General features: G+C 35.2%; 1 protein-coding gene across 1 annotated transcript; it reads right to left on the minus strand.

Annotated features, from left to right (window-relative positions):
- Positions 1-3,365: 3,365 nt before the first annotated feature.
- Positions 3,366-12,423, minus strand: LOC130939834 (uncharacterized). The gene is given in 14 exon segments (XM_057867904.1): positions 3,366-3,886; positions 3,888-4,069; positions 4,588-4,645; positions 4,773-4,828; positions 4,942-5,031; positions 5,383-5,536; positions 6,101-6,208; positions 6,341-6,404; positions 7,225-7,404; positions 8,117-8,244; positions 8,348-8,377; positions 10,912-11,024; positions 11,126-11,396; positions 12,216-12,423. Coding segments are annotated over 13 exon segments (1,365 nt in total). The 5' UTR covers positions 11,208-11,396; positions 12,216-12,423; the 3' UTR covers positions 3,366-3,766.
- Positions 12,424-12,745: the final 322 nt, after the last annotated feature.

Here is a 12,745-nt window from a genome sequence, read left to right on the forward strand (position 1 = left end):
AGCATCAGGGTCATTTTGGTTAGGAACAACCACCCTTGGAGCTTGATTCTCCTCCCTGGGTGGCAGGATCTTCTGACCTGATGGAGGAGGTCTTGGATGACGCCTCCAACCTTGTGACGCATTCATATGATTAGGTAAGTGTATAACAAACAACTTTTGGCAATTAAAATAGAATGTCAACAGTAAGCAATTTTCATCCTAGGCTCTACAATTCATTAACAATACAATTGTGAATAATTGCATGTTTTAAGCTACAAAAATATACAACACATATACTAACCTGGTTGTTCGTCACAATTGTTCTGTGCATCATGTTGCGCTCTACCAGACGGTTGGTGCCTTCCATGTTTCTTCCTGCGCTTTCTTCCCCGGCCATCGACTTCCTGACGCTGAGATTGCCCCCCTTCGCCTTCAACATGTGTCTCATGGTTATTTCCTAAATTGGGTTCCTCATTTTCAACAGTTGCAGCATCAGTTTCAATGGGTACGTTATCAGTACCTACACCATCTTTCTCCGATTGATCATTTCCCCCTTTACTCAACGTTGATTCACCCTCCTGTTGTTGTTGCTCCGCGTACTGTGGGGGATCATCTTGATGAGTTTTCTGAATTTCTGAAATAGCTCCATCTACTACTATATCATCTGGTCCTCCATGTTCATCATGCTGTGGGAGATCCTGGTCATGATTTTGCTGGTCTTCTGAAGGAGGTCCCTCAACTTCATCAACTAACTATGAATCGGTGTCAATAGGATGCTCAAAATAAAAGTGGACCCTGTTTTCATACTTCAGTGCAGCATCACACAACTTAACCAGATCGGCATCCCTTCTCAGCACCCGTAGCCCGTTAGCTAAATCCATCCCCAGCTCCAACCAATACACTTCATTATACCTAGTATAACCTAAATCCAGAAACAAACCCTCAACAAGGAACAGATTACATGTATCAACATGCACCCTGTCGATGACACTCACTAAACCATCGTTATACCTCACCACACCATCCGCATCCTTCTCTAACCAACCCCGATGGTGATATACAAACGTGATATGAGTTGCCATCTAACACAAAACATCAATAAGTAATAATCAGATAAATCAACACATCAAGACAACCATCAGAACAAATTTTCACTTCATCACCAACAATATGCAAACCCCAACGAATTGATAACAAGAAGAACGGAAACAATAAATGCTTACCGAAACCTTCGTTGTTCAATGGAGATTTCTTCACCTAGTATCAATGCCAAACGTGAGATTGCATGTGATGTTAACAATTTCAAGATGCGAATGCAGAGACACACGAGATGAAGATAAACATAGATCAACACTAAGAAACTCTTTAGTTTCCTGCATCCTAAGGTTAGCCTGGTCATTTACTAGGAATTGGACAATTAGGGTTTCATGAATTAGGGATAAACATGAAACGGGACGGAAGGCTTTATGAGGATGCTACGTTGGAATCCCGTCTGCCACATCACCAAGCTCCGTTTAACGGAGAAGGGCTCACTTCACAATTGGGCAGGTTTGTTGCGTTTTTAGAATTTTCAAGGGTATAATTGTCTTTAACAAATATTAGGGTTATTATTGTCAGCGTCTTACAATTTCGGGGGCATAATTAATAATTTACTCTTTAAGAAAACACCAAAAATTGACTTGAGCATTACAGTGTCCTTTAGGTAGCGTTTGTTTTGAGGTACTGAAACAGAGACTGAGAGACTGAAACTCAGTATCGTGTTTGTTAGTTTAGAGACTGGTACTAAAATTTCTGTCTCTGTCTCTAAAATTTCAGTATTCCAGTACCTCTAAAAAGTAGGGACACAGGGGACTGAAATTTTTAGAGATGAAAACTAAAACTTTAATAACATTTTATACCTAAAATACTTTCATTTCAACTAATTAATTCCAATTTTACCCTTTATGCAAATTAAATTAGAGTTTCATTCTTGTTTCAATTCATGTCTTCCATTTTGCACAAAAAAGAATACTAAAATTTATTTCAATCCTTGTCTCTTAGTCTCTGTCTCTCAGTCTCGATCTTTCCGTCTCTGTCTCTCCACCAAACGCTACCTTACAGATATCCGTGCCTCTTGTTCTTCATCTACCAATGTATAACTCATCCAACTAGAAAAATCTAAAGTTATTTCAAGGTGGACGAGTTACACAGAAGAAATCGACCAGCTGAACAAGAACAACCTCTATTATGTTTGCTTCACTATCAACTCATTCTCCACTAGTCTATCTCTCTTCACCTTCTCCTTAAGCTCCCTTTCTTGTCGCACTTATATAGTTGACATTGCCTCCGTGGTCATTGTCATTGACTCGCAAGAATCCATTGAAAAATTCTATATCCATGCATATGAAATAACCAAAAAAAAAAAAAAGTGCAAAGAGGGGATACTAAAAGCAATGGAAATTCCAATCACAAAAGTGAAAGGAAAAGATCAAGAATAACTAAAGTTTGACATGGTTGTTAAAGGTAGCTCGAGGATACATTAATTCCATAAAAACACACTCAAAGATAGGCAAGCCTTCATTAGTTGACTTGTGAATGAAAGAACTTCTCCTTCCTACAGGTTCCCCCCACCATAGCCTGCTTACGGGCATGGTTATAAATACTGTTTTTTGTTGTAGTGATGATGCATGGTTACAACTTTGGCGAGGTTTGGTTATTTTGGAAAATTGAAATTCTTCCTAGGAATATGGGATGCTGGGAGCAAAGCCAACTTCTGTTCTTGTGGTTTACAACGCTAAATTTGGCAAAGATAGCATAGAAAAATTGGCAAATACATCTCAATATTAAAAGTTGTGATAATCAGTTCGCATTACATATATATAACAGCAAGTCCATTTTAAGAGTATAGTTAGGTTTGAGGATAATTTATCAGTATGGTGTATATAATTAGCTGTTAGTTATTAGGTTGTATTTGGTTAGTGGGTGTGTGTTCTTCAAATACATAGACACACTAGCACACATCTATCGTGCGACACAAATTTTGAAAGACATGATGACAAACAATTAGTTGATGGTGCTAGTGGAGGAAGAAATGGAGTGGATTAGGATTTGAGAGTAAAATTGGTATTTTTTAAAATTATTATATGTAGTGTTCAATTGTGGTCTATAATTACTAAACAAGTTATAAGAATTTGTGTATCTTTTATATCTGTCTTTATTGTTCATGTCTTTGTGTCCATATCTCACACTAGTTAAACCAAACGCGGTCAGAGTGTAATTGATTCTGTTACTTATAATCATTTTTACCTACTCAGAAAATCCTTATTCTTTCTGTTCTCTGTATTCTTCCTCGCACCTTTCTCTTCTACAGTTCTACCATTTCATTTCCCTTTCTATGCTCTAGGCTTGATCAGGAACAAAATTTCACAAGTTGACTTTCACCATTAAATACTACAATCTCAATAATTTTGATTACACTGATTAACAAAATTGAGCATTATCATATGAGCAAAAACAATTGATCACAAAACACCTACAAAACAGAACATTGAATATTTTCCATGAAAAGTTGTATGACTAAACCTCTATATATTAAATAACTTAACACTAATCTAACCTTACATGCCTTGAGAAACCAGAGCATTGAACAAACTTGCCTCATCCATGCCACAAAAATAATTAAATTCCCTAAAGTTCACCTCTAAGATGATCCAATTAAAACACACAAATTCCTCACTAATACTTGCATGTGTCCATCATCATCATCATGTATTATAATGGTTGTAGAATCTGATACTTTGTAGTAACATCACATGGAACTTGATCCATATGAATCACAACCCTTCTTCATCAATTTCACATTTCGTGCTCTTGCTTTTTTTCTTGGATTTCGATTTACTCTTTGACACAATCTTCTCACCTTCATCATTTTCTTTAGACTTTTTGCCTTCTTTGCTATTCTTAGATCTTTTCTTCCTCTCACTATCTGTAACATTTCCTTTGTTCTTTGAAGACTTTTTCCTTTTCAAAGATGGTGCTTCAATCCCTTCCATAACACCGATCTCGTTCACAGATTGCTCCTTGCATGGTAGATCTGCCCCTTGGGGTATTTCTGCTTATATAATGAAAATTTACAAAAATAAAGAACTGCTACCCAAAACAAATAAGAAATCTTAAAATAAAGAAATTACAAGTCTTAAAAGTTAAAACACTGCATTATAACATTTAGGTGATGTACACTTCATGAACTTACTATTATTGTCCTTGGGTCAACATAAACTCCAGCAGTTCACTTTATTTTCAGACTTTTGTTATAAAAAAGTGAACTTTTTTGCATAAAAAAGCTAAAACAAACACACCTAGATTAAACAGATATTATTGGAGTGGAATTTTGAGTCTTATTAGTAAGATTGATGCCAACAGCTGCAGGCCACAGCTCCTAAATCATTGTTTCATTCCAAAGCATGTCATTTAATCAGATTAACAATGAGGTATAATATTAGAGGATTACTCAAGGCATCATAACCTATGATCATCCATGTCTTCTGTCCTTCATTTTTTCTTCCCAAAAGAAAAAACAACAAATGTAGAACTCAAAATATAAATAAAATAAGAAAGAAAGTTACTAACCTTCAACAGTGAAGCCGGAATCAAAAACCACATGCAAAAGATGTTGCTTAAGGAAAACCTACAACCAATGAAAATTAACAAAATGATGATTAAAAAAAATGATTTTCCAGTGGCATACACATACAAGCATCATGAACATTATATAGCATACAGCAATGGACAAAGAAAGAAGGCAAAACACCTACAGAAGAAAGAAGCTGCCTAGTCTTTGTATCCCAAAGTCGCAGATAGCTGTCCAATCCTAGACAGAAAGAGAGGTGGGAACATGATATGGACATTAGCAGCAGGGCATTATCAACTATGAACCATTTAACCTCATCTACATTTATGTACAGGTTAAGAAGAGATGCTCACCACATGAAGCTACCACAGGAAGCTCAGGGTGCCTAACTATGGATCTGATGCTTCCCGAGCACTTCCCAGTAAAACATCCTAGCAATTTACCTGTAATATAAAAAAGCAAATAGAGTTCATAATAATTGCAAGATACAGTTTAACTCAATTGCACCTGTTGATAATTGTCTAAATACCAGCAACAAAGCAATATTGATTAAATTTGGGACAAGGATTCTATAAAACAAAGGAGACGAGAAAATGGGAAGAATCTGACATTTACCCTTAGAAGTGTAGAGAAAATAAGGAGGAATTGTATGGGGGCTGCAATAAACCTTTTCTCTACTTTCAGAAAATTAGAGAAACTGAGCCACATATGCAAAGAATATCGAATCTCATTGATTAACAAAGATTTTATTGCATACATGTATGCTAATTAAACAACACTGTAATGGGAAGTACCTGTTCGTATGTCAAAAGAAGCCATGTCACCAGACCCATTTCCTACATAGATTGAATTTCCATCTATATCCTCTGCTAATGCTTTAATTGGTGTCTCACGGAAATCAAAAGAAAGAACAGGCCTTCTCTGTGCAGAGATGTCATAAAGGCGAATCTGTCCAGTTTATGTTAAAAGGGTAATGAAAATGAGTAATAAAGTGTAGCTGCTGGAAGCAATGCTTCCTTATGCATTGTAATAGAGGTGTGACAGCTTAATAAAGTCGACGCATTACACTTTAATCATATGGAAAACAGAAAGTTCTCATCCTGAAAAATCCTTGGAGGTTATTCAAAATATTTGAAACCTCTCTTTTTATTTATGCAACACAATGAATGCGGAAAGAACAATGGAGCATTTTTTGCGGAAACGCAATACTAAAAACTCCCTGTTGATTTCATCATTATAAACAGAAACAAGAAGAAGCACAGTTATCGCTTGAAGGAACTTAATCACTGAACTAAAAGCATCGCAGAACAGATTATGTAATTCTAGCAAACTATTCTTACATAAACCTTGTGGAAACATGTTCTCCTCTTCAAAGTGTATGGTTTCTGACTCTTGCACAAATTATTAATCCTTGTCAAGAGTATCAGAAGGGGAAAAAATATTTTATTTCTTACTACTTGTTAGAGATCAAAACCAGTTTGATAAAATGAAGAATTGACTTGTTAAAATTACCTGATGGCTGTTGGTGCCAGCAACAAACTTCCGATGGTCATCTTTCCTTAGAAATGCGGCCGATGTAAACCAGGTTGGTGTGAATATCCCAAGGCTGTCCTTGGGAGGCTGCATAGGTCAAAAGAATTGGTATATCAAGCATGGAGGGGGAAAAAAAGTAAAATGTGCCAACCATGATCTAGGGGAAAATAAATTAGTAAGAAAAAATATGAAAAACTTGGAGTTGAAGAAAAGACTTACAGATTTTGCATTCCAAATCTTACTGTAATTGTCAAGATCCCAGAGATTAACCTCAACACCTTTCCTATAGAAAAAGTAGTAATTTAATATTGCTCTGGCTAAATTTTCTCTATAACAACTATACAGTTGGTAACAGTTTTTCAAATTCACGAAAGTATGAGGCAATGTGTTAAGAGAGAGAGAGAAAGACAGAGAGGTAAATACAATCTGTCATGTAATTGACAGTGTGACCCTTTTACAATAAACTAGCCTCACGTGCTTCATTTATTTTTCTTTTTCTTTTTTTTTTATTGGGTAAAGAACTAAAGATGATTGATAAGTTAGATTACCACTAAAAAGGATTACTATTTTTTAGATTATTGGTAACATAATACAGACTACAGAGTTAATCTAACTGGTAATCTGTAATACCCTGTTAGGTATATAATAAAGATTACTAGTTAATATAAGTTTTTTACCAATGTATCCTATAGAAAAAGTAACAGAAATAATAAATTTTTTAAAGCTTTGAATATGCAAGTGGTCATAATTTAGACTACGATTATTATCGTTTATTGATTTTAAATTAAAATTATCATGTTTTGATATTGAGTACATGTATTTCTATAGAAGAGGTTTATTTTCTATCTTGGAGGGACTTGAATAATTTGTAGTTTTTGGGAGTTGAAGGGTCTCTGTTATAACCCCTCTCTACTGTTGTAATTTAATTTTTCCTCTTTTCAGTTCCCTTTTTTACCATGATAGGTGAACTGTCTTGTATTTCGTTCCTATGTTTTAATCAAACTTAAATAAATAAATTATTTGAACACTTTTTTAGTACCCATATGCATTCAACATAACTTACAATCTTTTATGCAAAACTGATGCAAGTCATAGATACTCACCCTCCAAATAGAGCAAACTTCTCACTTCCGTCCACCTTGCAACACTCTATGCTACCACTAGCACATACATTCCATGCTTTTGAAGAATCAAGACAAGAAGATTCTATCGATGAATCAGTAATATCAATGGACCTTACGCTTGCATTCCCTTTTGATGTGCATGTAAGTAGCGTACAAGGCCTAAAACCAATCACAAATCAGAGTATGTTTGGAAGAATTCAAATAAAAGTAAACGAGTTGACAAAACACATTGGCACACATACATAAATACACATGTACGCACACAATTCTAGAGCTTAATGCAACTTGAAAATTAGAGAATGAATTGTGTGCATGAGAGATAACTAACTATTAGCTTGCAAAATCCCATCAACATCAACAGTACACCATTGCAGCAAACACTAAATTATGCAAATGTGACCATGTAAAAAAGGATGTGAGTTACAAGGAAATATACAAAATAACCACACCAATGCAGGACAACAGGTTAGACTCACTTCAAGTGACTGGTTTTGATTTAATAAAGAAATAACCCCTGGATATACTTTTGAAAGAAAGATGTGATACAAAACCCAAGCCTAACCTTTTATAAATTATTTGGGCTAATAGCCCACTAATAATAAGATTTATAATCTAACGACCAGCAAGCAGGATTACATGGAAGAGGGATATAAATCCACAAAGCAACCTAAATAAGTGACTTAAGTCTCCTCACTCGTGTAGGGTCTCCTCCGTTCACAGTTTCATAAAACAAGGCCAATATGAAGTAATTATTCAGTAGGGGGAAAAAAAATCAGTCTGACTATTGCCCTTATACTGAGCACAACCAAAATACAATACATGCAAGAATGAAAGACAAACTTAAATTGTCAAAAAGCAGTGATTTATATACCTTGTAGATAACTCCAGATTTGCTTTTGCAAATAAATGCAAACCAACAACATCAGACTGAAGATCCAAATCACTAGAACTTGAAATTGTTGCCTGTAGATCTCCACTTACAGGACTCAAAATCTCAATCTGTACATGTGGAGAGAGAGAGAGAGAGAGAGAGGTACATCAACATTTAAACCAAACTTGTTCTGTAGTAACCAAAAATAAAAATACCACAGCCTCTTCTTACCTGGCCATTTTTCCTAGCTACAGCTAATAACTGCAACACCAGCAATGAAAAAGAAAAAGGAGATAAGAAAACAATGAACCCAGCTTTTCTGCTTCACATCTTCATTGTCAAACTCAAAAGAAAATTCTACCAAACAGATAGGACAGAAACAATGATTAAGGTAGTGAATGCTATGTAGTTTAGTGCCAAAAAAAACCAAAGCATCTTCATATTAAAGAGAGAATGCCAAAGTGGAGTTGTCAAACAAGATAAGATTAGACATTAGAGTGGTACTTATTAAGGAAAAATAATGGAAGCTTTCCTAATGTGGTTTAGTCATGGAAGAAGACTAGTAGAGGCTCGAACAGGAAAAGTGAACCAAAATGAAGATAGTATAAAAGGGGATCAAGGAAAACCCAAGAAGCAACCTTATTCTATATGCTTTTACTTCAAATTTGGTTTATGGTAGAACCAGAAAAGGTGAACTGATCCATGTAGTGTAGCCAACCCAAATGGTGGAAATTAGTTATTATATTAGTGTCGGAAAATAATTACAACTAGTCAATTACGCCCGTATAAGATTCTCAAAAAGAAAAAAAATCATAAAAATATCAAATTTATTTATATACCATTACAATAAAATGATGGGCAGTGGTGGACACGCACACAAAGATAGTATGATGCAATGTGAAGTTCTTGATGAAAAATGAAGAGTAAAGCCTGACCACATCACTAATAAACTTAGGACAAATCTTCAAGGCATAAAAACAATAGCTATTAAACTGAAATACACTGCCTATCTATAAGACAAGTATAGTGTGGTTTGCTTTAGACTCAAAAATGACCTATGCAGAGCCCTAAAGCTTAGTACTCAAGGAAGTTGCTATATCTGATTTTTCAAGCGATCACACAGCCCTGCTAAATTCCTACACTCATTGTTTCTTAGTTTTGTGTCATTTTATCTTCTTTTCATAACTCGAGGTAGCTTAACCTCACCCTATTGCAGTTCACACATATATTTTTAACATTACTTCTTTTTGAAAACAAAACCCTAGTAGCATTAACAATTTAGATCATATTATCAGGAACAATTAACAATTCAATCATACTAGCACCATTAACAATCCCAGTAGAGCATTTGGTCAAGAGGGTAGATTAGAAAGGAGATACATTAGTGGTTAGGGCAAAGAGAGACCAAAGAAGACTTTGAATGAGGTGCTCCAAGAAAAAGAAATCTAAGCACAAATGAGCTTACTGCAGCAATGATACATGAAAGGGCACAATGGTATTGTTTGATCCATCTTAGTTAATAGGATACAAGTTTTTTGTTGTTTTTGTTGTTGTATCAAGCACAATTAAATTTAGACCCACAATCTGCTTACTTATCAATGCCAACCAACATAATTTCAGATGAAACTAGAAATAATAACTAAGTAGTCTTGAGTTCAAGAATTAGAATCATCCCTAAAAAAGGAACAAACAAACCAACAAATGTGAATATATACACGACAAATGGTATTTTAGGAGAAAAATAGGGGGAAAAAAGGAGGCTGTGCACCAACCCCTTCCAATCCCCTTTATATACAGTAGATTTCACTGATGGTGATAGCAAATGCATAATACTTGACTTGTCAAATGCATCAAAGTGCACAGTCATCTATCGTTACTTCGACATCCACAGAAAAATATAGTTGCTCTTAATGAGGATCATAGCCTAACAATTAACAAAACTACGAAAGTAGCAAGAGTAGAAAAATGTGTTTGAATCTTGCATCTCTACATGCACTGGGCCCCCTCACAGAATTCTACAAAATAGCTCAGCAGGAATGTCTAAACAAAACAGGGGAATACTGAAAAGCTAAATAGAAATGGAAAGATATTACATGCCAAACAATTTCCAAACTATCATTAAAATAACTATGTAAACTCAAGGGATTACTTAATCATTAACTAACAAAGGGCAAAAATTATTCAAGCAAGCTGCCAAAACCTAAAACACATGTTATCCCATGGCAGGTAAAGCTAAAAAGCAGATCTCACATATCGAGAATCAAACTAAAACAGCTAACCCGTTGAACAAACACATTGAAGGAGGGGAATTACGATTTCCTTTAATTGTTTCCCACCTTTTTATCATAAGTTTGTTTCTATATTCATCTCTATGGACATGTTTATTTACTTCAACGTTGAGAAACAAAATGAAAAAAGAAAGAAAGAAAGGTATGCTCTATGTATGAAGCACAGAGACACCAGGTCACCAACTACATGAGGTGTTTGTGTCTGACACGTGTCAGTATCCAACACTCAAAGACACTCTTAAATCTTAATGACCATACATCATACGTATTATTACAAAATTTTCAAACAAACTAAGTAGCAATGCTGAGAATGTTTGAAACAATTTTGGCCAAGTCTACATAGTAGTGAATATGTTAGTGCTTGAATAACACATAAATTTCCTACTATCTACAAATTTCGGTGTGTTTAGGAGTATCTTTGTATTTGTGTCATCATTTGTGCGCTCTACAAATAATGCTATACAAGAGCAAAGACTGAGAAATATTGTATTGCAAGAAAACACATACCGGGTTGGAATGGCATTGAATCATTGAAACAGCCATGATACCTTTGGATGAATCAGGCTCACCCCACCTCTCTACTACCCTTGGAGCTCCTTGCTTATCACGAGCCTCCAACACTAATATCACCCAAAACAAAGTAAAAGCTAAGTAAATTAGTAAAACACATAAGAAAACTCAAAAAAATAAAAATAATAAATAAATAAGGAAGAAGAATCACCTTTGATGAGACCAAGTGTATCGAAGGTTAGAGCCCGAAGAGGAGGGCATCCAATGCAGTCCACGGTGGTTGTACGAGGCATTTTTTAAGCACTCTTGTTCTTTTGAATAAACTATGTTGTCAATGATGAATGGCGTTCTGGGAAGAGAGTGCCGCTGCGGACGGGAGGAGCGTCGTGCCGTCCGCTGCCACTGTCTTCCCTTTTCTGTTTCTGGAGTTAGTATCCTCTCTTCTCTCTTTGCGCCGTTTGTTGCAACTATAGTTATCAGAACTGATCCAGCAATTGACCCATTGACCCAATCATATATATATATATATATATAAGAACACCAAACGCAAAATATTAACTAATTAACTAACAGTAAAGTGGAACTAAATCAACAAATTAACTAATAAGCTAAGTTTAGCTTTTTTCTTTTTCGATACTTAATAAGAGAGCTCAAATACAAGAGGAGGACTCTTAGCTGAACAATTATGCTAGTCCAAAGAAAGTTCAGAAATTGATAACACATGCACCAAGGTTCCAAGAGAACACAAACTAACACAAGTAGTACTAGTTTCTGCAGCAGCATCTAGTCGTCCCTCCCCATTACACATCATACCCCAAATCTCTTCAATATAGTTCCCTTTCTTTTTTATCCAACAACCCCTCTAAGCTTGTATTTTCCATTGATGCCTCAATTTCCGCTTCCCAAATGTGATGCAGTTCACATTCTTTTTAATTACCGCCGCAGAATCAATACTAGTTACTTACCATTAACCTCAAACATATGTTTATACTCACCAACTAATATTCTTTGGCACTGTCATCTTCCTCTTATTAACCCCTTCCCGGCTCCCGCCCCTACACTCTTTGTAATACCTTCTCTAGTTTTCACCTTTTCGCTATTCAGAATCTTCTCCACCGTTTTCTCTTCAATTCCCCACAATCAGTCCTACTCTGTTACACACAATTCTTCTCCGTTCCTTCCCCATTCACCTCATGTAATCCTAGCCTTCCACTTCAAGTTCGTTATACTAGTTTAGAAAAATGCCTAAATCAACTAGCTAAATTAAGTAGGAAACAAAAAAAAAAAGAGAAAGAACTCACCAGAGGTGAGCAGAGGCACAGAAGAGAAGCACAAGCAGAAACAGAAGCGGCAGAGGGAGACGCCAAATCAAATTCACGGGAAAGACAGCAGCCAGCTGCGGCGGAAACAGAAGCGGAGGCAGAAGGCGAACCAGCGGCGGCAAAGGCTAGGTAGTGTGACCGTGCTTTGTGAGGCAGAGGCTGACGATGGAGTTAGTAAATTAGGGTTTTTTTCAACATTTTTTAATGAAAATTGAAAAATATCAGACCTAGTTAAAATTTTTACATATGGAGAATTTCTCGATGAAATATGAGAATATTTAATCATTTTAATATTTTATATTATTATAATAATAGAATTTAGAATTCTTAAATTTTAAATTTTTATTTTAGAAAATAAAATATAATTTTTATTTTTAAATATATTTTTATTATATTTTTATTTTATTTATAAAATAAATTATGAAAAATTATATTTTATTTTTTAAAATAAAAATCTAAAATTTAGAAAATTTAAATTTATGATAATAAATTAATAATTGATATTTTAT

This window comes from Arachis stenosperma, chromosome 1 (genome assembly GCF_014773155.1).
Source record: "Arachis stenosperma cultivar V10309 chromosome 1, arast.V10309.gnm1.PFL2, whole genome shotgun sequence".
Classification (NCBI taxonomy): domain Eukaryota; kingdom Viridiplantae; phylum Streptophyta; class Magnoliopsida; order Fabales; family Fabaceae; genus Arachis; species Arachis stenosperma.